The sequence below is a fragment of the Lolium perenne genome, chromosome 3, assembly GCF_019359855.2.
Source record: "Lolium perenne isolate Kyuss_39 chromosome 3, Kyuss_2.0, whole genome shotgun sequence".
In the NCBI taxonomy this organism is placed as follows: Eukaryota; Viridiplantae; Streptophyta; class Magnoliopsida; order Poales; family Poaceae; genus Lolium; species Lolium perenne.
In genome coordinates, this window is record NC_067246.2 from 65635690 (window position 1) to 65662676 (window position 26987).

Genomic DNA, 26987 nt, shown 5'->3' on the forward strand with positions numbered 1-26987 from the left:
TCCATCTGGTGCACGGGCCACGCACGGGAGACCGCGAGCTGAAGGACGGTGCGGATCGTCCCGGGCTTGACAACCGGGGCGAACGTGTCGGTGAAGTCGTTGCCGGCACGCTGGCGAAAGCCACGAACCACCCACCGCGCCTTGTGACGGTCGAGAGTACCGTCCGGATGGAACTTGTGCTTGAAGACCCACTTCCCGGTGATGATGTTGGCATGAGGGGGTCGGGGAACAAGCGTCCATGTCTGGTTCCGCTGCAGGGCGTCAAACTTGTCCTGCATGGCCGCAAGCCACTGCGGGTCGCGGAGAGCAGCCCGGGCAGAGGCGGGCAGGGGCGATGGCGTGGATGCTGAAGGCGCGGAAGTCGACGCGGTGTAGACGTACTCGTCCGAGGGTTACCGCGTGCTCGGGACGCGAATCCCTGCACGGGTGCGCGTGAGGGGCCCCGTGGCCGGCGGCGGAGGAGGCGGCGGCGGAGCCGGAGGCGAGGCGTCGCCTGGCGAGGATGGTGCGGCGCCTGAGCTGAGGCTCGAGGGCGACGCAAGCGGCGTCGAGGCGGATGAACCCGGCCAAGGGCGTCGCCGGCGAAGACGGTGCGGCGCCCGAGCTAAGGCTCGAGGGCGACGCAGGCGGCGTCGAGGCGGGCGTCGGCGCAGGTGTCGACGCGGGTGTCGGCGTGGGGTCACCCGAGACATGGCTCGAGGGTGACCCAGAGGGTGGCGAGGCAGCGCCCGAGCCAGAGCTCAAGGGCGCGGCGGAGAACGACGAGGCAGTGCCCGAGTCCGAGCTCGAGGGTACTGCAGCCGGCGGACCTGCATGGGGTCGACGCCGGGGACCATCATTAGTCGAAGGAGGAGTGGCGACCACCTGTCTCTGTGCAAAAGGAAAGCAATGCTCATCAAAGTACACGTGCCGGGAGGTGATAACGCGGTGAGAAACCGGATCATAGCAGCGGTAGCCTTTGGTGTTATCCGGGTAACCGAGGAAAACACACGGAACGGAACGAGGGGCGAGTTTATGAGGAGTGGTGGCGGCGATACTAGGATAACAACGACAACCGAAAATCCGAAGACCGTCGTAGGATGGAGGGGAACCGTAAAGGAGGTGATGAGGTGCATAGTTCCAGCGGGGACGACACAGACGAAGGTTGACAAGGAGGGTGGCGGTGGCTAATGCATCAGGCCAAAAGGTGGGGGGAACATGGCTATGGAATAGGAGTGTGCGGACACAGTCGTTGAGGGTGCGGAGGATACGCTCGGCGCGGCCGTTTTGTTGGGACGTGTATGGACAGGTTAGACGGAAAATAGTGCCGTGAGAGGAGAGTAGGGTGCGGACGGCGACATTGTCAAACTCTTTTCCGTTGTCAGTTTGTAGGGCGTGGATGGGGCGACCGAACTGGGTGGAAACATAGGCGTAGAAGGCTATGAGAGTGGTGGCGACATCGGACTTTTTACGGAGGGGAAACGTCCACACAAAATGAGAAAAATCATCAAGAATAACTAGGTAATAAAGAAGACCAGAATTACTCGGGATTGGAGAGGTCCATACATCGCTATGAATTAACTCAAAAGGAAAAGACGCAACAGTGGAAGACTGACTAAAAGGAAGACGAACGTGTTTACCAAGACGACACGCTTCACAACTATGTGAAGACTGTTTAGTAGATGAAAACGAAAAACCCTTCATTATTTGGTGAAGCGTGTTGGCACTGGGATGTCCAAGACGAGCATGCCAAAGATCAAAGCCTGCGGAGAGAGCACGAGGTGCGGCGCCGGGGGTGGAAGGCGACATCACCGGATACAAATCGTCGGGGCTCTCACATCGATGGAGGACCATCCGGGTGCGGGCGTCCTTAACAGAAAAACCAAAAGCGTCAAATTCAACAGACACAGAGTTGTCACGAGAAAGAGTTTTAACAGAGACTAAATTCTGAATAAGCTGGGGAGACACAAGGACATTATTGAGAGACAATGGTTTAGAAGTAGATGGAAAATTAGCAGAACCAATGTGAGAAATAGGAAGACCGGCGCCGTTACCGACAATGATGCGAGACTCGGTGGAAGTGGGAAAGGAATGGGAAAGGTTACCCGGGTGAGCGGCCATGTGAGACGAGGCGCCCGTGTCCATAAACTAGTTGCCGCCACCGGCGTAAGAGCTAGGTGCGGGCGCGGCGTGGTAGGCCGGGGCGTAGGATGGCGGCGTGGCGGTGAAGGCCGGGGCGTAGGGCGGTGTCGCGGTGAAGTGCGCCTGGTGAGTCGGCGGGCGCGGCACCGGCATGTTGTAGGCGTGGATGAGCCCCGTCCATGGGTTGTAGGCGAAGGGGTTGCTGCCGTTGGAGACCGATGACATGATGACGCGCGCTGGGGATGGCGACGGCGCGGGGTTGGGGAGGGAGGCGCGGCGGGGGCTGCAGGTGCGTCGGCGGCGCGGCGTGAGGAGGGGCACACGCGGCGGCGGCACAAGGGCGGCGGCGCTAGGGTTGGAGGGTGGGGCGGCGCGCGCAGGGAGAGAGGGGCGCGGCGGCTAGGTTAGGAACGGTAGGTGTCTGATACCATGTAGAAAGGGATGCAACTCACAATGTATTGATTGAGTGCATATGGCGTTACATATATAGGCCACGTCCTCGACTATACAAGGAAGGAGGCGGGCCCAATAATCAATACAAAGATATGTATCACTATACATAACTACAGAAGATACACATCCGGATATACAAGGATATGTATCTCAACATGGATGTGTTATTTTGGCAGAAATGTAAGCTGAGCATGGCCAATAAAACTTGATGCTCAACCACTTCAAATGATTTAACAGATACAAGGTAGCTAAATAAATGGGTTTTTTTCCTCATCATGTGGCTCCACTTCGTAAAGACGGGACAATAGTTTTTTTCTTCTCCCCGTGCAACGCACGGGCATACTTCCTAGTCCTTGCTGGTAAGGCCAAGATGCATGTACGTCAAAATAAAAAGTAACCATCCTACATATAAATTGTCGTATTTGATGTCTGCTTTTTAAAAAGATCTTTTAAATCACTACTAATTAACATGTTAGATTCAGTCAACAAATTACTCTTGATAAATAGTTAAATATCCGAGCATTGTTGCAATATTTTCAATGTTTAGTACGTCCGCCGTATGCACACACAAAAAGAAAGTATGGCAAGATGAAAACCATGACGATTACCAGACAGGCTTCCAGGTGCAAGCCACACATCAATAAAACTGAAGTGCACACTGATGAAGAAACTCTAAAGCAAGGATGCGGATGCAGTGCAGCTCCATGTAGCAGCTCCGTGAGCATCCTGCATGCGGTGTACGGTGGCGTAGCGATGGGATCGTGAGCTGGGCGGTCCGTTTCTTCGCTTTTTATGTCGCCTCCTCGTGTCAGGTTAGTTGATTTGGAAATCCTACCAGAGACGGGACGCCATTGTCGGGTGGTCGAGCACAGTCCATGTCAAATAAGTCGAGTACATCCCTGTTCGGAGCAGTGTTCGGATTTTTCTGATGGCCGCAACAGACACTGGCGGACTCCAGGCAGGGGAGGCACCGCCGGCCACCAGTAGCAGTCAGCTCTCCGTCCGTCATTCAAGAGGAAGAAGAGGAAGCGGGGAACCGCTTGAGCATAAACTTGGGGGATGGAGGATCAGAGGTGGACTCTTTTTTTTTGGGGGGGGATGGAGGATCAGAGGTGGACTCGGCAGGCCTAAACTTGATGTCACGTGCGGAACGGTTTAACTCATGGCGAACACGAGTACGGCCACGGATAGGGATGAGAGAAGAGGACAGAGCTATACATAATATAGCCAGAACGGTTCGCTTTGTTCAGATCTACAAGTTCCCCTGAGATCGCCCTGCAGGGAGATTCATGCGGGGCCTTAGACCCCTTCGAGGAAGCGATCAAGCGACGCCATAGACGACCCTCGCGGAGCGCAACCCAATGGAGCCGCCCACCAACCAGATCATCGGCGCCGCCGCAGATGACCGTCTAAGCGACCTGCCCGACTGTCTCATCCAAAGCATCCTCTCCTTCCTCGAGTCCCGGCAGGTGGTCCGATCAAGCTTGCTCTCGCGGAGGTGGAGGCATCTCTGGCGCTCCGTGCCGTGCATCGACATGGACCTGACGGTGTTCCGCCACGGTGATATCTGTCGAGATGGCATGTGCTGCGAGGAAACATGGGGAAGAAGGAAGGTATGCAAGAAGGAGTGGCGGCCGTTCGTGGACTTCGGCAACAACTTAATGCTGCTCAACAACTCCCGGTCCTTGGACAAGCTCCGAATACATGTCCCGCTGCTAGACACTTCAGATACGGAGGCGATCAAGCCCCTCTTGAGATGGATCACGACCGGCATCCGGTGCAGCCCCGCAGCGATCGACATCCACATTGACTCCTATTGTAGATGGGGGAACTGTTGCCTCCCTGATTTGGGATCCAGTTCATCTCGCCTCACGAGATTATTCCTGCATGGCGTGAGGTTGGACGCTGGATTTGAAGAGCAGCTCCCCTCAGGGTACCCTGTGCTCGAAGAGTTGAGTCTCGTTAAGTGCCGACGCCACTTTAGCGAGATTATGAGCGTAAGCCTACGACACCTGACAATTGATGACTGTTCTGACTACACGCGACCTGCGCGGAAGGGAATGGTGGTTACAGCTCCGAGGCTAACTTCCCTGCGTGTTTCTTTCTCAACTGTGTGTTGTTCAAAGGGCATACGTGTCACGCACACGTCTTCCTTTGTCAATCTGTCAATATGTGTGACTTCATTCCGCGGGATAAATGATGGCTTTCGCCACAAGCTATGCGACCTATTCAACGTAATGCATATAGAGTTGTTTGGTGCCACGATGAGGGTAAGTCGCTCTTTCAATATTTTATCTTGACATTACATTACTTGCTGTGTTTAATCCTGTAATGGCTCAGCAACTAGTTCCATGTTGCTTCATCGAACAGTTACTTGGATGGTTCATCTCAACCACATGCCAATTGATGATTTATTAGGTTGGATCCTAGAAATGTATCGACACCCAAGCGAACGTACATCAGCTTATTTAGTCATGCAACCATATTATGTTAAGATTAAGATAGTAATTGGCATAACCTACTGTTTAGCTTTAACACCATAAAAGTCGCCAAAGGATTACAATATGTCTATTTAAATCAAAGATAGAAAGCATAATTTTAGCTGACAAAAATAAGATATATACCGCACATGAAATATCTCGAGTCACCCTTTACTAGTAGTATTGTTGGTGATTATTAATACTATCTTTTTTGCATTTTAGGATGCAATACAATGGATGGCGGATACATTACCAAAATTCCGAAATGTGAGAACCTTGTCAATCGATGGATGCAATCTCAAAACGAAAGCAAACATTCAAGCATTGGACAGCTTATTTCTGCAAAACGTGCCTGGTTTGACAAAGCTTAATTTGCAGGACTGTGAGGTACTTCTACTATATATGTTACACGTTCAATACAATATTTTGTAACTTAATTTTCTACGATATATATTACACGTTCAATTCAATATTTTGTAACTTAGTTTTCCTCGTATCAGACATATTCCTGAATTATTTTATATTTTCTAAAATTTTCAGGTCACTCAAAGAGGATTGCAAAACGTGCCAGCTTTGACAACGCTTCAGAATTGTGAGGTACTTATACTATATATGCTACACATTCAATACAATATTTTATCACTTAATTTTCCTCGTATCAGACATCTTCCTGAATCATTTTATATTGTCTAAAGTTTTCAGAGGACTGCCAAGACTAAGTGGCGACGTGTAGCTCTTGAAAATCAGAATCTTATGCCTTTCAAGTGTGATGATCTGGAGGTGGTTCAAATCAAGCACAGAAAATATGAAAACATTGATGAGTAACATTGTACACTTCAATTTCTATTAAAATTTCTCTTCATGTGTACCATTATTCCATTTTAATTACATGATTGGAAAAGTATTAATTGTGCTTACATGTTACCAAATCTTACAAGATTGTTGTGATTGACCGTAGAAGAAAAGATTCTACCCCAATTAAGATCTCTTCTGTTGTTGGGCTGCCACTTATCCCATGAAAAGGTTTTTCTTGCGCGCTTTTCATCTGCTGCCTAGCCACATAAGCGTTTGATATAGGCTTTGTGCGATGAATTGTCCTTCCCTCACATATATATGGGTCCTTGTTCGAAAAAATATATCTGGGTCCTTACGCTGGGTTTCAGGTTGGTTGTGCTGAAATTGAGAACCGGGCTTGACTTGACATGGGCTTCAAACAAGCTTACTGTTTTCTTGGACAAAACTTGAGCTTTATTGCTGATACAGTAACTGGTCATTTGTGGATTTCTTTTCCATAAAAAACACAATGCAGTGATCTTTGTTGTGCCGAAGAAGACTATTCTCATAGAAATTGTATACATATTCCTGTGTGAAAAAAATGTACGAAGCTTTATTCGGCTTGTTGCAATGTTATACTACTCCGTAGAAGAGTTCCAGATCTGACCAGGTGAATGCAAAATTTTGCATTGCAGTATACACGACCCCACAGGTTGGAGACAGGGTATGTGTGCATTGATGAATGTTTCCTCGCGGTTCAGTCAACGCCTGATGGCCGATGTTAAAGGCAAGTTGATCTGCATGGTTAACTCAGAATGATGATAGCGCAAGACACAGACTCTGATACCTTTTTGGAAACACATCAAATGATCAAAGGCCGAACGAAACCCTCACTTATGTCAAGTACTCACTGGGAGTTGAGAACAGATATAAACAAAACAAGATCTTAGTAATTGTCTTACTGCCACCATACCATAATACCTAAGAACTATTCCTTCATATGTGAGCCAAAACAGATCAAGCATGCATATCACCAAGTTATAAAGATTGGTACTACTACTAACATCTGAACTAAAATAGTGATAACAAAACGTTTCAACAGCCATTGTTCAGTGGTAGTCACTTCACTTCAGAACAGGCCTATCCACCTGATGTATTACTTTCCCTACCTAGATAAACTAAAATTTTAGAGTGTCACGGCTTCATTAATTTGGCCTCAACAAAAATAAGCCCTCCCGGGTCACTCCCGCTCAGGCGACTTCGGAGGCGTCCCAACCCTAACCCTGCCGCCCCTCTCCACGCCGGCTCGACCAGGCCGCTGCCGTCGCCGACGCTCACGGCGGTGGCAGCGCCCGTCCCGCCAAATGGTGGAGGGCAGTAGAGGCGGCGCATCCAGCAGTGCGCGTCCGAGCGGGGAGGAGTAGCGGCGGGCGGGCCTGGTGGTCTACAGAGGAGTCAGCAAGGCGACGAGGCGCTGGACGCCGGCGGTTGGACAACAGTGGCGCGGCTTGCTGGCGGCAGCGCATGCCCGATCTGGTCCAGATCTGGGCCTAGAGGGCCTGGTCGTTTTTCTGCATCGCCTTCTACGGCGAGCCGCGATGACGGCCTTGGCCGATTCGATCAGGCGACCATGGGCAGCGCCGCCAGGTTCCTGGCCTGGGGACTACGCAACCTTGTGCCAGTCTTCTTCTCTGCAGCCGCCATGGGCTTGGCGGCGACGACTTAGCGAGGCGACGATAGTGCTTGCACTGATTTCAGAACCTCCTTCGTCGTCGTCAGGCGGCGGATGGCGGCGTGGGAGGATGTTCGTCCGCGTCGAAGAATAAAGGTGGCGGTCCTATGATTCTTCTCGCACCAAGTTTGAAGATCTGCCGGATGCTTGTTCCCACCAGTCTGGGTGGATTGTCGTGTTCCAAAAGGCCCTGCGAGCGAAATTCATTGTGCGAATAATGCCTGAAGATTGTTGGATTGGGTGTCCTCGGTCGTGCGCACCCATATTTTTTATCTGGCTGTTTGGTTTCAAAACTCCGTTGGCTGTTAATATTATGGAATTCGTTTACTTTCCATGGTGCTAGTGGAGAAGGTCATAAAGCCAAGATCGGTGGAATAGCAATGGTGGTCGAATCTTGGTGGCGAGGTGTAATTAGCTTGGTGCTTCGTCACTTGAAACAACGACTGGTATGTGGAGGCGACTGCATAGGAGAAGTTCAGAGTCTTATCTTTTAGGGTGAAAATCCAAGGTCTAATCTTTATTGGTTGTGCATGGCAGTATTCTTGTTGAAGCCAGTACTTTGAGAGATGACTTGCTTGAGGGTAAAAACCTAAGATCTATGATCGGACGATGACATCGTTTGTGCAATGTTTTCTTCTTAAAGGGGTCGCTTATGAAGGAGTTGATCTTCTTGTGTTGTCTTGGTGGTATCAGTGTTGATGTTTCAAGTTATGGACTCTATAGCGGGACCTTTCTTTTTTTTGTAATCCGTTTCTCTTTTTTTGACTGTGTTCATCCTTTATGCCATTAGGGCATGATGTTTTTGCAGAGGCTGGGTGTAATTAGTATCTCCGCGATATTAATATATGCTCTTTATTGAAAAGAAAAAAGAATTGGCATGTGTATAAATATAAAGCTTAACTGACGTAGACTCAAGTTGTACTACTCGAAGGTCTTGTTGTTGATGTCGTCGTTTTTGAATCTTCTTCTTCTTCATCCTATGTCTCTAGAATGTATCGGGCCCTTAAAGAACGTGGACTCCGAGAGATGCCAAATAATTGATCGTACATAAGGGATGAGAGTAATGAGCCCAGGTTTACTGAGTGAACCGAGGCTGGTTAACTACCGAACCAAAATAGCGTTACCCTACACAGGTTCAAGTCCCTGGGCTTGAACTTGGATTGCTAAAACCTTCGCGTCCATTCTTCCTTGAATGTTCTTTTTATCAACGAGGCTACTATCTTTTTATTGGATGCGTGACCAGCGCTCCCGATGGGAGTAGCCCCCGAGTCTGTGGATGACTGTCATGCGTAGGTTGTAAGTTGTTGAGTTAAATATCGTAAGTTTCTTTGAGTTCCAATAATATTTGGTTGCTCCGATATAGAGAAGCCGATGATCTTGACGATGTCATTAGCTATGTGGCAACTGTTGCGGCGAGATTAATGGGACCTGACCTAGTGGACCCACCCCTTGCATGTGCAGTCAGTCTAGAAATGACCGGACCTTGCACGTTAACCAAAGTGTTTCCTCGGTCCTCGTGCATAGTGGAGGAAATTGGCCATCGGTTTGCCTCTTATTGCAACACGTGCATAGCCATATTTTCGTCCATTTTCAATGGTGCGGATTGATGTCTACGGGAGCTTCTATTCTTGTAGACAGTGTTGGGCCTCCAAGAGCAGAGGTTTGTAGAACAGCAGCAAGTTTCCCTTAAGTGGATCACCCAAGGTTTATCGATCTCAGGGAGGAAGAGGTCAAAGATATCCCTCTCAAGCAACCCTGCAACCACAAAGCAAGAAGTCTCTTGTGTGCCCAACACACCTAATAGGCGCACTAGTTCGGCGAAGAGATAGTGAAATACATGTGGTATGAATATATATGAGCAGTAGCAACAGCGCCAGAAAAGTGCTTTGCTATCCAGGACTGGCGTGTGGTTGATGGTGGTAATATTGCGGAAGTACAGATGTAGTAGAACAGTAAACAAGCAGCGATAGCAGTATTTAGGAACAAGGCCTAGGGATCATACTTTCACTAGTGGACACTCTCAACATTGATCACATAACAGAATAGATAAATGCTAGACTCTACACCCTCTTGTTGGATGATGAACACCACTAATTGTGTAGGATTACACGAACCCTCAATGCCGGAGTTAACAAGCTCCACAATATTCAATGTTCATATTTAAATAACCTTAGATTACAAGATAGATCAACATATCCAAATAGATCACATTAATACCATCATAGTAATAGTTAACTTCATAATCCACAAGAGATCACAATCATAAACTACGCCAAGTACTACATGATGCACACACTGCCACCTTTACACCATGCAGGAGGAATAGAGTACTTTAATAACATCACTAGAGTAGCACATAGATGAATAGTGATACAAAACTCATATGAATCTCAATCATGTAAAGCAGCTCATGAGATCATTGTATTGAAGTACATAGGAGAGAGATTAACCACATAGCTACCGGTACAGCCCCGAGCCTCGATGGAGAACTACTCCCTCCTCATGGGAGACAGCAGCGTTGATGAAGATGGCGGTGGTGTCGATGGAGAAGCCTTCCGGGGGCACTTCCCCGTCCCGTGGGCGTGCCGGAACAGAGACTCCTGTCCCCCAGATCTTGGCTTCGCGATGGCGGCGGCTCTGGATGGTTTCTCGTACCGTGGCTTTTTTTTCGTCTCGAGGTTTTAGGTCGAGGGGGCTTAAATAGGCGAAGAGGCGGCGACAGAGGGTCGAAGAGGCGGTGACACGATAGGGCGGCGCGGCCAGGGCCTGGGCCGCGCCGACCTACCTCCTGGGCCCCCTGTGGGTCCACTCTGGCGACTCTCGGGTGTTCTGGATGCTTCCGGTGATTCTAAGATGCTGGGCGTTGATTTCGTCCGATTCCGAGAATATTTCCTTACTAGGATTTCTGAAACCAAAAACAATAAAAACGACAAGAATCGGCCCTTCGGCATCTCGTCAATAGGTTATTTCCGGAAAACGCATAAATATGACATAAAGTGTGCATAAAACATGTAGATATCATCAATAATGTGGCATGGAACATAAGAAATTATCGATACGTTGGAGACGTATCAGCATCCCCAAGCTTAGTTTCTGCTCGTCCCGAGCAGGTAAACGATAACAAAGATAATTTCTGGAGTGACATGCCATCATAACCTTGATCATACTATTGTAAGCACATGTAATGAATGCAGCGATCAAAACAATGGTAATGACATGAGTAAACAAATGAATCATATAGCAAAGACTTTTCATGAATAGTACTTTCAAGACAAGCATCAATAAGTCTTGCATAAGAGTTAACTCATAAAGCAATAATTCAAAGTAGAGGTATTGAAGCAACACAAAGGAAGATTAAGTTTCAGCGGTTGCTTTCAACTTGTAACATGTATATCTCATGGATATTGTCAACATAGAGTAATATAACAAGTGCAATATGCAAATATGTAGGAATCAATGCACAGTTCACACAAGTGTTTGCTTCTTGAGATGGAGAGAAATAGGTGAACTAACTCAACATAAAAGTAAAAGAATGGCCCTTCGCAGAGGGAAGCATTGATTGCTATATTTGTGCTAGAGCTTTGATTTTGAAAACATAGAGAGACCATAAAAGTAAAATTTTGAGAGGTGTTTGTTGTTGTCAACGAATGGTAGCGGCTACTCTAACCCCCTTGCCAAACAAACCTTCAAAGAGCGGCTCCCATTTTATTTTTATTTTTGGGTGGCACTCCTTCCAACCTTTCTTTCACAAACCATGGCTAACCGAATCCTCGGGTGCCTGCCAACAATCTCATACCATGAAGGAGTGCCTTTTTATTTTAGTTTTATTTGTATGACACTCCTCCCCACCTTTGTTTTCTCAAGCCATGGCTAACCGAATCCTTCGGGTGCCGTCCAACAATCACATACCATGGAGGAGTGTCTATTTTTGTTAATTAATTTGGGACTGGGAATCCCATTGCCAGCTCTTTTTGCAAAATTATTGGATAAGCGGATGAAGCCACTAGTCCATTGGTGAAAGTTGCCCAACAAGATTGAAAGATAAACACCACATACTTCCTCATGAGCTATAAAACATTGACACAAATCAAAGGTGATAAATTTTGAATTGTTTAAAGGTAGCACTCAAGCAATTTACTTTGGAATGGCAGAGAAATACCATGTAGTAGGTAGGTATGGTGGACACAAATGGCATAGTGGTTGGCTCAAGGATTTTGGATGCATGAGAAGTATTCCCTCTCGATACAAGGTTTAGGCTAGCAAGGCTATTTGAAACAAACACAAGGATGAACCGGTGCAGCAAAACTCACATAAAAGACATATTGTAAACATTATAAGACTCTACACCGTCTTCCTTGTTGTTCAAATTCAATACTAGAAATTATCTAGACCTTAGAGAGACCAATTATGCAAACCAAATTTTACCAAGCTCTATGTATTTCTTCATTAATAGGTGCAAAGTATATGATGCAAGAGCTTAAACATGAGCACAACAATTGCCAAGTATCACATTGTTCAAGACATTATACAAATTACTATATGTAGCATTTTCCGATTCCAACCATATAACAATTAACGAAGCAGTTTCAACCTTCGCCATGAAAATTAAAAGCTAAGAACACATGTGTTCATATGAACCAGCGGAGCGTGTCTCTCTCCCACACGAGCATTTATTAAAACAAAAACAAAAACAAAAGCACACAGACGCTCCAAGCAAAGTACATAAGATGTGGCCGAATAAAAATATAATTTCAAGAGAAGGAACCTGATAATTTGTCGATGAAGAAGGGGATGCCTTGGGCATCCCCAAGCTTAGATGCTTGAGTCTTCTTGAAATATGCAGGGGTGAACCACCGGGGCATCCCCAAGCTTAGAGCTTTCACTCTTCTTGATCATATTGTATCATCCTCCTCTCTTGACCCTTGAAAACTTCCTCCACACCAAACTCGAAACAAACTCATTAGAGGGTTAGTGCATAATCAAAAATTCACATGTTCAGAGGTGACACAATCATTCTTAACACTTCTGTACATTGCCCAAAGCTACTGGAAGTCATTGGAACAAAGAAATCCATTCAACATAGCAAAAGAGGCAATGCGAAATAAAAGGCAGAATCTGTCAAAAACAGAACAGTCTGTAAAGACGAATTTTATTGAGGCACCAGACTTGCTCAAATGAAAATGCTCAAATTGAATAAAAGTTGCGTACATATCTGAGGATCACTCACGTAAATTGGTATAATTTTCTGAGTTACCTACAGAGAATTAGGCCCAGATTCGTGACAGCAAGAAATCTGTTTCTGCGCAGTAATCCAAATCTAGTATGAACCTTACTATCAAAGACTTTACTTGGCACAACAATGCAACAAAACTAAGGTAAGGAGAGGTTGCTACAGTAGTAACAACTTCCAAGACTCAAATATAAAATAAAAGTACTGTAGCAAAATAAACACATGGGTTATCTCCCAAGAAGTTCTTTCTTTATAGCCATTAAGATGGGCTCAGCTGTTTTAATGATGCACTCGCAAGAAATAGTATTTGAAGCAAAAGAGAGCATCAAGAGGCAAATTCAAAACACATTTAAGTCTAACATGCTTCCTATGAAAAGGAATCTTGTAAATAAACAAATTCATGAAGCATAATGCAACAAGCATAAAAGGATAAAACAAGAGCAGCTTCAAGATTTTCAGCAAAAAGAGAGGTGTTTTAGTAACATGAAAATTTCTACAACCATATTTTCCTCTCTCATAATAATATCCAGTAGCATCATGAGCAAACTCAACAATATAACTATCACATAAAGCATTCTTATCATGAGTCTCATGCATAAAATTATTACTCTCCACATAAGCATAATCAATTTTATTAGTTGTAGTGGGAGCAAATTCAACAAAGTAGCTATCATTATTATTGTCATCATCAAATATTGGAGGCATATTGTAATCATAATCAAATTTATCCTCCATAACAGGCGGCACCAAAAGACTACTATCATTATAATCATCATAAATACGAGGCAAAGTATCATCAAAGTAAATTTCCTCCTCAATGCTTGGGGGACTAAAAATATCATGATCATCAAAACCAGCTTCCCCAAGCTTAGAATTTTCCATAGCATTAGCAACAATAGTGTTCAAAGCATTCATGTTAATAACATTCCCATTATCATGCATATAAAGTTCCATGGGTTTTTTAATTCTCTCTTCAAACAGATCATGTCCTAATTCAAGATAAAGTTCATAAAGTTCTCTCATATTTTTGTTGTTTTCCATTATGCCAAACTAGTGTAAAACAAGAAACAAAAAGATGCAATTGCAGGATCTAAACGAAATAGCTTCGAGCACAAACACAATGGCGCCAGAAAAGTACTGTTACCTGGAACCGGAGTATGAGTGCCTTTAACCTTTCCTCCCCGGCAACGGCGCCAGAAAAGTGCTTGATGTCTACGGGAGCTTCTATTCTTGTAGATAGTGTTGGGCCTCCAAGAGCAGAGGTTTGTAGAACAGTAGCAAGTTTCCCTTAAGTGGATCACCCAAGGTTTATCAATCTCAGGGAGGAAGAGGTCAAAGATATCCCTCTCAAGCAACCCTGCAACCACAAAGCAAGAAGTCTCTTGTGTCCCCAACACACCTAATAGGTGCACTAGTTCGGCGAAGAGAAAGTGAAATACAGGTGGTATGAATATATATGAGCAGTAGCAACAGCGCCAGAAAAGTGCTTTGCTATCCAGGACTGGCGTGTGGTTGATGGTGGTAATATTGCGGACAATACAGATGTAGTAGAACAGTAAACAAGCAGCGATAGCAGTATTTAGGAACAAGGCCTAGGGATCATACTTTCACTAGTGGACACTCTCAACATTGATCACATAACAGAATAGATAAATGCTAGACTCTACACCCTCTTGTTGGATGATGAACACCACTAATTGTGTAGGATTACACGAACCCTCAATGCCGGAGTTAACAAGCTCCACAATATTCAATGTTCATATTTAAATAACCTTAGAGTGCAAGATAGATCAACATAACCAAATAGATCACATTAATACCATCATAGTAATAGTTAACTTCATAATCCACAAGAGATCACAATCATAAACTATGCCAAGTACTACATGATGCACACACTGCCACCTTTACACCATGCAGGAGGAATAGAGTACTTTAATAACATCACTAGAGTAGCACATAGATGAATAGCGATACAAAACTCATATGAATCTCAATCATGTAAAGAAGCTCATGAGATCATTGTATTGAAGTACATAGAAGAGAGATTAACCACATAGCTACCGGTACAGCCCCGAGCCTCGATGGAGAACTACTCCCTCCTCATGGGAGACAGCAGCGTTGATGAAGTTGGCGGTGGTGTCGATGGAGAAGCCTTCCGGGGGCACTTCCCCGTCCCGGCGGCGTGCCGGAACAGAGACTCCTGTCCCCCAGATCTTGGCTTCGCGATGGCGGCGGCTCTGGATGGTTTCTCGTACCGTGGCTTTTTTTTCGTCTCGAGGTTTTAGGTCGAGGGGGCTTAAATAGGCGAAGAGGCGGCGTCAGAGGGTCGAAGAGGCGGTGACACGATAGGGCGGCGCGGTCAGGGCCTGGGCCGCACCGGCCTACCTCCTGGGCCCCCTGTGGGTCCACTCTGGCGACTCTCGGGTGTTCTGGATGCTTCCGGTGATTCTAAGATGCTGAGCGTTGATTTCGTACGATTCCGAGAATATTTCCTTACTAGGATTTCTGAAACCAAAAACAGCAGAAAACAGCAACTAGCCCTTCGGCATCTCGTCAATAGGTTAGTTCCGAAAAACGCATAAATATGACATAAAGTGTGCATTAAACATGTAGATATCATCAATAATGTGGCATGGAACATAAGAAATTATCGATACGTCGGAGACGTATCACGGATCCGACGGCCCAAATCCAAAGTAATTTCCCTTTATAAAGAGGATCCAGGGTTTAATTTGTCTCACCCGTGCTTTTCTGTTCATCTTCCTTCTTGCCTCTTGCCTCCTATTGCTATTGTGCCCAAGTCTTTGAAGCCTCAAAGCAGACCCCGAAAACCATGGGCAAGAAGAGGATCACCGCATCTGCTAGTGCCACCGCAAGCACCACCAGCTCGAAGGAAACCGCTGCCGCACCGAAAACAACTGCACCAAAAACTGCTGCCGCCGCCAAGGAATCCCAATGCGATTGGACAACATCCACCATCACAAAGTGTGACGAGAAGAGGATGAGAAGTCTGGGGCTGATCTCTGACGATGAGGAAGACGTCCACTTCCCAGGTTCAGATTCCCGTCCTAACCCCCCCTCCCCCCCGTCGGATTCACTGTTATGTTTTCCGCTTTCCTGTACCGGGGGGTTGTCTCTTCCAGCCCATGAGTTTCTTCGGTTTTTCATGTTTCCGTATGGTATTGAGCTCTGGCAGCTGACGCCGAACTCTATTCTTCACCTCACAATTTTTATCACTGTCTGCGAGGCTTTCCTTTGTATCGATCCTCACTGGGGCCTATGGAAGAAGATTTTCTTCGTCAAGCGCCACAGTGGTGGCGGTGGTCCCTACATCACTGGAGAGGTCGGCTTCATTGTTCGGAAGGAAGTTAATTACTTTAACTTCCCGATGAAAGAATCTGTTCAAGGTTGGAGATCGAATTGGTTTTATCTCAGGGATCGGCCAGCTTTAGGACATCGCTCTAACTTGCCAAAGTTCACGGACATCCTGGAAGCGACGCTAAAGAAGTCCTGGCAAAACATCTTAACTGCCAAAGAAAGATTGATAGCCGGCGATTTGTACGAGAAGGTCCTAGACATGAAAATTGCTGGTGGCTAAACAATGATTGGTACTGAAGTTGCTGCCGTGTTCTTGAAGCGTTGCATTCAGCTGATGGGATTCGTAGCATAGAAAACAAAAAAATTCCTACCGCAAGAACGAAAACCAAGCCAAGATGCAATCTAGAAGATGGTAGCAACGAGGGGATCACGAGACTAACCCTTGAAGATTTCCAAAGCCTACGACATTAGATCTTGTTGTTGCAGAAGATGATCATTTGCCGCTTTCAAAAGCGCGTAGAAGATCTTGACGGTGCCACAGTCGGGCAGAACCTCCGTACTCGATCACACGTTCGGTGTTGATGAAGACGTTCTTCTCCCCGTTCCAGCGGGCAGGGGAAGTAGTAGATCCTCCTTGGAATCCCGGTAGCACGACGGCGTGGTGGCGGTGGTGGTGGAGATCTCCGGCAGGGCTTCGCCTATGCGCTGCGGGAGAGGTGGAGGAGAGGCGGCTAGCGTTTGGGGAGAGGGGGGCGCCGGCCTCAAGGCGTGCGGCCAAGGTGGGTGGCTTGAGTGGCCGGCCCCCTCCTCTTATCCCTCTTTTTATAGGTGGAACCCCCAAGAGTTGGACTACAAGTCTTCGAATAAGACCCCAACCCAAAACTTGCCATAAGGTGGGAAACCTACCCAAGGTGGGACTCCTACTCAAGGTGGGACTCCCACCCCTTCCTTGGGGGGGGGGGGGGGTTGGCCGGCCACCATGGGTGGAGTCCACCTGGGACTCCTTCCCCCTTAGGCTGGCCGGCACTGCTAGGTGGAGTCCCGCCAGGACTCCACCTTCCATGGTGATTTCTTCCGGACTTTTCTAGAACCTTCTAGAACCTTCCATAAATGCACCGGATCATTTTCAAACTTGGAAAATGACTTCTTATACACGAATCTTATTCTCCAGACCATTCCGGAACTCCTCGTGATGTCCTGGATCCCATCCGAGACACCGAACAAAACTTTGAACTCCATTCCATATTCCATATCTACTTAAACAACATCAAACCTTAAGTGTGTCACCCTACGGTCCGCGAACTATGCAGACATGGTTGAGACCTCTCTCCGACCAATAACCAATAGCGGGATCTGGAGATCCATAATGGCTCCCACATATTCAACGATCACTTAGTGATCGATTGAACCATTTACATACGATACCGATTCCCTTTGTCACGTGATATTTTACTTGTCCGAGGTTTGATCATCGGTATCTCAATACCTCATTCAACCTCGTCTCAGACAAGTACTTTTTACTCGTACCGTGGTATGTCATCTCTTATGAACCATTCATATGCTTGCAAGCTAATTAGACGACATTCCACCGAGAGGGCCCAGAGTATATCTATCCGTCATCGGGATGGACAATATCCCACTCTTGATCCATATGCCTCAACTCATACTTTCGGAATACTTAATCCCACCTTTATAACCACCCATTTACGCAGTGGCGTTTGATGTAATCAAAGTACCCTTCCGGCATAAGTGATTTACATGATCTCATGGTCGAAGGACTAGGTAACTATGTATCGAAAGCTTATAGCAAATGAACTTAATGACGTGATCTTATGCTACGCTTAATTGGGTGTGTCCATTACATCATTCATTAATGACATAACCTTGTTATTAATAACATCCCATGTTCATGATCATGAAACTATGATCATCTATAAATCAACAAGCTAGTTATACAAGAGGCTTACTAGGGACTCCTTGTTGTTTACATAACACACATGTATCAATGTTTCGGTTAATACAATTATAGCATGGTATGCAAACATTTATCATAAACATAAAGATATATAATAACCAATTTATTATTGCCTCTTGGGCATATCTCCAACAGTCTCCTACTTGCACTAGAGTCAATAATCTAGATTACATTGTAAGGTACCTAACACCCATGGCATTCTGGTGTTGGTCATGCTTTGCCCTAGGGTGAGCTTTAGTCAACGGATCCGCCACATTCAGATCAGTGTGTACTTTGCGAATCTTTACTTCTCCATCTTTGATGTACTCGCGAATCAAATGAAATCGCAGGTTTATATGCTTTAGCTTCTTGTGTGACCTTGGTTCTTGTGCATTGGCGATGGCACCCATGTTGTCACAATAGATGACTAGTGGGTCCAATGCACTAGGAACCACACCAAGCTCAACAATGAACCTCTTCATCCATACTGCTTCCGATGAAGCCTCCGAAGCCGCTATGTATTCCGATTCTCTTGAAGACTTCACCACCGTGCACTGCTTCGAGCTGCACCAGCTTACTGCAGCACCATTCAATATAAACTCGTACCTAGACTGAGACTTAGAGTCATCAGGATCAGTGTTCCAACTTGCATCGGTGTAACTATTTACAACGAGCTCTTGGTCACCGCCATAACAAAGAAACATATCCTTAGTCCTTTTCAAGTACTTCAGGATATTCTTGACCGCTGTCCAGTGTTCCATTCCTGGATCACTTTGATATCTGCTAGTCAAACGAACAGCATGTGCTATATCCGGTCTAGTACAAAGCATGGCATACATGATAGAGCCTACTGCGAGGCATAGGGGATCTTGTTCATCCTCTCTCTTTCTTCTGCCGTAGCCGGACCTTGAGTCTTACTCAAGACTTTACCTGGCAACATCGGTAAGAATCCTTTCTTACTTTCATCCATTCTAAACTTCTTTAGAATCTTGTCCAGGTATGTACTCTGTGAAAGCCCTATTAGGCGTCTTGATCTATCTCTATAAATCTTGATGCCTAAAATGTATGCTGCTTCACCAAGGTCTTTCCTTGAGAAACACTTATTCAAATAACCTTTTACACTGCTCAATAGTTCTATATCATTCCCAATCAATAATATGTCATCTACATATAATATCAGGAATGCTACAGAGATCCCACTCACTTTCTTGTAAATACAGGCCTCTCCATGACACTGTATAAACCCGAAGTCTTTGATCACCTTATCAAAGCGTCGGTTCCAACTCCTGGATGCTTGCTTCAGTCCATAAATGGAACGCTGAAGTTTGCATACCTTGTCAGCATTTTTAGGATCGACAAAACCCTTGGGTTGTACCATATACAACTCTTTCTCAATGTCATCATTAAGGAACGCTATTTTGACATCCATCTGCCAAATCTCATAATCGAAAAATGCAACTATTGCTAACAAAATCCTCACAGACTTTAGCTTCGCTACATGTGAGAAAGTCTCATCGTAGTCAACTCCTTGAATTTGTCGGAAACCCTTTGCGACAAGTCGAGCTTTATAGACAGTAATATTACCATCAGCGTCTGTTTTTCTCTTGAAGATTCATTTATTCTCGACAGCCTTGCGGCTATCAGGTAAGTCTACCAAAGTCCATACTTTGTTATCATGCATGGATCCCATTTCGGATTTCATGGCTTCTTGCCATTTGTTGGAATCTGGGCTCATCATCGCTTCTTCATACGTCGCAGGGTCTTCATCATTGTTGTCTACAATCATGACATTTAGACAAGGATCATACCAATCAGGAGTGGTACGCTCCCTTGTCGATCTGCGAGGTTCAGTAGTTACCTCGTTCGAAGTTTCATGATCATTATCATTAGCTTCCTCTCTAATCGGTGTAGGATGTACAGGAACTTCTTCCGGCACTGCGCTACTCTGATCTACGAGAGAAGGTTCAACAACCTCGTCGAGTTCTACTTTTCTTCCAGTCACTTCTTTAGTGAGAAACTCCTTCTCAAGAAAGGTTCTGTTCTTAGCAACAAAGATTTTTCCTTCGGATTTGTGATAGAAAGTATACCCAATAGTTTCCTTAGGGTATCCTATGAAGACGCATTTCCCCGCTTTGGGTTCTAGCTTGTCAGGTTGTAACTTTTTTACATAAGCTTCGCAACCCCAAACTTTAAGGAACGACAGCTTACGTTTCTTCTTAAACCATAATTCATACGGTGTCGTTTCAACGGATTTCGATGGTGCCCTATTTAAAGTGAATGCAGCTGTCTCTAATGCATAACCCCAAAATGATAACGGTAAATCAGTAAGAGACATCATAGAACGAACCATATCTAAGAGAGTTCGATTACGACGTTCAGACACACCATTGCGCTGTGGTGTTCCCGACGGTGTCAACTGTGAAACTATTCCGCATTTCTTTAAATGCATGCCAAACTCATAACTCAGATATTCGCCTCCGCGATTAGAACACAGAAACTTAATCTTCTTGTTAGGTTGATTTTCTACTTCACTTTGGAATTCCTTAAACTTCTCGAAAGTTTCGGACTTATGTTTCATGAAATAGATATACCCATATCTACTCAGATCATCTGTGAAGGTTAGAACATAACGATAACCACCGCGCGAGGCTACACTCATTGGTCCGCACACATCGGTATGTATGATTTCCAATAAGTCTGTAGCTCGCTCCATTATACCAGAGAATGAAGTCTTAGTCATTTTTCCCATTAGACATGTTTCGCATCTATCAAGTGACTCAAAGTCAAGTGACTCAACAAGTCCATCGGAATGGAGTTTCTTCATGCATTTCACTCCAATATGACCAAGACGACAGTGCCACATATAAGTAGAAGTATCTTTCAATTTAATTCGTTTAGCATCAATGTTATAAACATGTGTATCACTACTATCGAGATTTAACAAGAATAAACCATTCGTCTCAGGCGCATGACCATAAAATATATTATTCATAAAAATAGAACAACCATTATTCTCAGACTTAAATGAATAACCGTCTTGCATTAAACAAGATCCAGATATAATGTTCATGCTCAACGCAGGCACCAAATAACAATTATTGAGGTTTAAAACTAATCCCGATGGTAGATGTAGAGGGAGCGTGCCGACAGCGATCACATCGACCTTGGATCCATTTCCAACGCGCATCATCACCTCGTCCCTCGCCAGGCTTCCTTTATTCCGTAGTTCCTGTTTCGAGTTAAAATGTGAGCAACCGAACCAGTATCAAATACCCAGGCACTAGTACGAGAACCAGTAAGATAAACATCTATAACATGTATATCAGATATACCTTTCTTCTTCTTGACAAGGCCGCTCTTAAGATCAGCCAAGTACTTGGGGCAATTACGCTTCCAGTGCCCCTTCCCATTGCAGTAATAGCACTCAGTATCAGGTTTAGGGCCACCCTTAGGCTTCTCAAGAGGCGCGGCAGCTTTCTTGCCACCCTTCTTGAAGTAGCCCTTCTTAGGTTTGCCTTGCTTCTTGAAACTGGTGGTCTTGTTGACCATCAACACTTGGTGCTCTTTCTGTATCTCAATCTCAGCAGCTTTCAGCATGGAGAAGAGTTCAGGTAACTCTTTGCTCATGTTCTGCATGTTGTAGTTCATCATGAAGTTCTTGTAACTTGGTGGCAGTGATTGGAGGACACGATGAATACCCAGCTGGTTAGGAATCACTATCCCCAAGTCACTAAGCTTCTTCGCGTGCCCGGACATAGCGAGCACATGCTCACTAACGGAGCTGCCCTCTTCCATCATACAGCCAAAGAAGTGCTTCGAAGCCTCATAGCTTTCCACGGCCGCATGAGTTTGAAATATCGTTTTCAGCTCATTGACCAGCTCATAAGGGTCGTGGTGCTGAAAACGTTTTTGGAGCTCCGCCTCTAGGCTGCACATGATGGCACACTGAACTTGAGAGTATCGAGTCACCCGAGTCTCGTAAACATTCTTTTCGTCCTCGGATACTGCAGATGGTGGTGGGGAACCTAGCGGTGCATCAAGCACATATTGCAGATTTCCGCCATTGAGGAAGATCCTCACATGACGAAACCAGTCAGTGAAGTTGCTACCATTGCTTTTAAGCTTTTCTTTCTCTACGAACTGGTTAAAATTGATTGATGGGGATGCCATGATCTACAACATATATTTGCAAGAGTTTAGACTAAGTTGACAAATTGAGTTCAAATTTTAATTCTACAAAATTAAACTAGGTGAAATCCCACTCAAAACAATATCCCTCGCATTGTCTTAGTGATCACACGAACCAAATCCACTACACCAAGTCCGATCATCACGAGACAAGATGTAATTTCAAAGGCGAACACTCAAAGTGTTCATCATATCAATCATATGACTCATGCTCTACCTTTCGGTATCCTGTGTTTCGAGACCATGTCTGTACATGCTAGGCTCGTCAAGGCAACCTTAGTATCCGCGTGTGAAATAACTGGCTTGCACCCATTGTATGCACATGTAGAATCTATCACACCCGATCATCACGAGATGCTTCGAAACGACAAGTCTTAGCAACGGTGCTACTAAGGATGAACACTTTATTATCTTGATATTTTAGTGAGAGGGATCATCTTATAATGCTACCGTCACGATCTAAGCAATATAAGATGCATAAAAGGATTAACATCACATGCAATTCATATGTGATATGATATGGCCCCTTTGTCTTTGCGCCTTTGATCTTCATCTCCAAAGCACGGACATGATCTCCATCAACGGGCATGATCTCCATCATCGTCGGTGTAGCGTCAAGGTCAATGGCGCCGTCTTCATGATTGTTCTCCATGTAGCAACTATTACAACTACTTTGAAATACTACTCAACATGAAATTTAAAGACAACCATAAGGCTCCTGCCGGTTGCCACAATACAATAATGATCATCTCATACATATTCATCATCACATCATGGCCATATAACATCACCAAACCCTGCAAAAACAAGTTAGACGTCCCTAATTTGGTTTGCATATTTTACGTGGTTTAGGGTTTTCGAGTAAGATCTAATCCACCTACGAACATGAATCACAACGGTGATACTAGTGTTGTCAATAGAAAGAGTAAATTGGATCTTCACTATGGTGGGAGAGACAGACACCCACAAAGCCACTTATGCAATACAAGTTGCATGTCGAGCGTGGAGCAAATCTCATGAACGCGGTCATGTAAAGACACCCGCAAAGCCACTTATGCAATACAAGTTGCATGTCGAGCGTGGAGCAAATCTCATGAACGCGGTCATGAAAAGTTAGCCCGAGCCGCTTCATCCCACCATGCCGCAAGATGCAAAGTACACGAACTAAAGACAACAAAGCATCAACGCCCACAAAAAAATTGTGTTCTACTCGTGCAACCAATCTATGCATAGACACAGCTCTGATACCACTGATGGGATTTGTAGCATAGAAAACAAAAAAATTCCTACCGCAAGAACGAAAAACAAGCCAAGATGCAATCTAGAAGATGGTAGCAACGAGGGGATCACGAGAATGTTATCACCAGAATTTGACCGAGTCAGAGGTGGGCCGCGATCAAGATGAATTTGAAGAATATACGTGGAAGAAATACGTGAATCGGCCTGTTATGAAAAGATTGGGCTAGTTTGCCCTTGTATCTGTAACATATTAGGATACGTGTCGGTTAGTTAGAGTTTGCCTCGTGCACGGTTGGGATTATTCCCACGTTAGAAAGTCTACGGACTATAAATATGTATCTAGGGTTTATGGAATAAACAACAACCAACGTTCAACCACAAATCAATCTCGGCGCATCGCCAACTCCTTCGTCTCGAGGGTTTCCACCGGTAAGCATCATGCTGCCTAGATCGCATCTTGCGATCTAGGCAGCACAAGCTTCTTGTTGTTCATGCGTTGCTCGTACTGAAGCCTTTTTGATGGCGAGCAATGTAGTTATCGTAGATGTGTTAGGGTCAGCATTGTTCTTCGTATCATATGCTGTCGTAGTGCAACCCTTACGCATCTAGCCGCCCTTACACCTATCTTAGGTGTAGGGGCGGCACCCCGCTTGATCATTATTTAGTAGATCCGATCCGTTACGGTTGCTCCTTGTTCTACAAGGATTAGTTTAATATCTGCAATAGTTAGGCCTTACAAAGGGTTGGAGGATCCAGCAGCACGTAGGGTGTCGTTTGCTAGTCCTAGACAGGATGTTCCGGGGATCAACCTCGTGTTGGTTTTTAGGCCCTATCTAGGATCGGCTTACGATCACCGTGCGTGGCCGCGAGGCCCAATCGTGAGTAGGATGATCCGATTATGCGGTGAAAACCCCAAATCGTCGTAGATCGAGTTAGCTTTATCTTGATCAAGCAGGACCACCATATATTCGTGCACCTCGTACGAATCATGGGTGGATCGTCTCTTTGAGCCGATTCACAGGACAACCTGAGAGCCGATCGAGGCTCGTATTTAATGTTTACGTGTATGCCATGCAGGAAACTAAGCGAGGCATCTCCATCACCTTCCTGACCAGGTATAGGTCAGGTGGCACGCCCTTGCATCAGCATCGGACGTGCGTACCAGAGGCTTTGCGGGCCGTCGCTCGAAGGGACCAGGGCCAGCCGCAACCCTAAGTTGTTCCCGGCTCTACTGTGTTGCCCGTCGCTGCTCGCCAGTGGGTTTCTGACGCCAACACATTCTGGCACGCCCGGTGGGACAATCTTCGACATCAACCACATCGCCATCTACATCCGAGATGGCGGACGGCACCCCAGTCACGTACGAGGATCTGACCTACGAGCTCAAGAAGAAGTATGACGAGGTCAAAGCCATCCTCGAGGCCGATCTCATCGGCTCTTTCCACAGAACCCGTTCACATGGCATCAGGTGGAAGGGGTTCTCGCCTGACGGTGCACTCGATGGAATAGACCTATCCGCCCCATCGGAAGAACGCACCAGGTCCCTGCGTAAGGAGATCAACTACATGGTGGCTCACTCGCTGCACCGCCACTCTGAGAACCTGGTGAACACTTTGGAGCGTGTCGCTCTCCGGGTGATCCAGGAGATCATGAGGCACCAGTACTCTCCGTCAGGACCAGCTCTCGGGACACATCAAGGAGAGATGCCACTCCAGTCCCGTCCACCGCTGCCATTAGCGTGGGCAGCACCAGAAGTGCCGAATTCACCGGCATTCGTCGTCTACAAGATCGGTGGTGACCCTAGTGACTGCCAGTTCTTGCATGAGGCGCCTAAGGAGATCCCTCACGGGTACATGTGCACATACGTGCCAGATTGCGGTAACTGGGCACTCACAAACCAGGCCGCAACATCAGGGACTTCTGGGAAAGCAGGAGGAACATCAGCGACAGATCTTGAGAAGCAGACGTGGCTAGCTAAATATGCCACTCCGACGAACCTCCAGAGCTCAGCTCCTGCAGTTGGCTCAGAGCTGGAAAAGCAAGCATGGTTGGCTAAGTACGCCACCCCGGCGAATCTTCAGAGTTCAACTCCTGCAGCCAGCACCGCGGATCAAATCAGTACGATCCTGAGAGACCAGTTCGGCATGGTGCCGAAAAGGAGGACAATCGGCTATTCCAAGCCGTACCCCGACGAGTACGAGTTGATCCCACTACCACCCAAATATCGGCTCCCTGATTTCTCCAAATTCAGTGGATCAGATGGTTCCAGCTCCATCGAGCATGTGAGCCGATATTTGGCACAACTAGGAACGGCTTCAGTGTCGGATCCACTACACGTGAGGTTCTTCGCACAGTCCCTCACGGGATCGGCTTTCAGGTGGTACACTTCGTTGCCACCGGACTCGATCCGGACTTGGAAGCAGTTGGAAGAGCAGTTCCACATGCAGTTTCACTCAGAAGCTTCCGAGTCTGGCCTTGCCGATCTGGCACAAATCCGTCAGAAGCGTGGAGAAACTGTGGCAGAATACATCCAGCGCTTCAGGAATCTTAGGAACCGATGTTATTTGGTTCGTGTGATTGAAAAGGAAGCAGTCGAGTTGGCAGTGGCGGGCCTTGCGTCGCCACTCAAGGACATGGCCTCCCAAGCAGACTACCCTTCATTGGCGCACATGGTTCAGAAATTGTCGGCATATGAATAGCGCCACCCGGACTTGTACCAGGACAAATTCAAGCGTGCAGTAATCCTGGTCGAGGCAGATGAAGATGAAGTTTCTGCGGGAGATCAAGAGGTAGCAGTGGCTGAATGGACTCGGGGGGCAACCCCCGTATCCTGCAAATGGGTGAAGCCACCAGGTCCACCCAGAGGGTTCGATTTTGACGTGACCAAGACTGAGCAAATCTTCGACCTCCTACTCAAGGAGAAGCAGTTGAAGATACCCGAAGGCCTCAAAATCCCCACGATACAGGAGCTGAACGGAAAGCCATACTGCAAATGGCATAACTCGGTCTCCCATGCCACCAACGACTGCAGGGTGTGGCATCAGCAGATCCAAATGGCGATAGAACAAGGACGACTGATTTTCAACCAGTACGCCATGAAGGTCGACACCCACCCCTTTCCCACCGTTAACATGGTGGAGTGCACTTACCCTGAAGGTTGCCAGCCAGGATCCTCGTTCAGCATCAACATGGTAGGACCTGGACACCACGCTGGCAAGGATGGAGACGAGGGCAGCTGCTCTCGTAGCAAGGACACAGAGGAGGCCGCTCCACGCGATCGGCCCCGTCATGATGGCAAGCGCTACGTCACAGAGGGAGAGATAAAGAACATAAGATATCAGCGACCTCTCTCTGATCACCTCCTCAACAAGTATGTGAGTCAGTATGACCAACGCCGACGATCCAGCGATGATGATGAAAGAGATCCTCTGGCTAGAGAAGCCAGAAGACATCGTCGGCATGATCACGATGAGGAGGAGTACGAGCGCCGTGCCA

General features: G+C 46.4%; 1 protein-coding gene across 1 annotated transcript in view; it reads left to right on the forward strand.

Moving 5' to 3' along the window:
* Positions 1-3935: 3935 nt before the first annotated feature.
* The window catches only part of LOC127339389 (MEIOTIC F-BOX protein MOF-like), a 38026-nt gene continuing 14974 nt past the window's right edge, over positions 3936-26987 (forward strand). The window contains exons 1-4 of the mRNA XM_051365251.2: positions 3936-4844; positions 5277-5441; positions 5595-5651; positions 5757-5875. Of these exons, the coding sequence (XP_051221211.2) occupies positions 3936-4844; positions 5277-5441; positions 5595-5651; positions 5757-5875 (1250 nt within the window). The remainder of the gene's footprint in view (positions 4845-5276; positions 5442-5594; positions 5652-5756; positions 5876-26987) is intronic.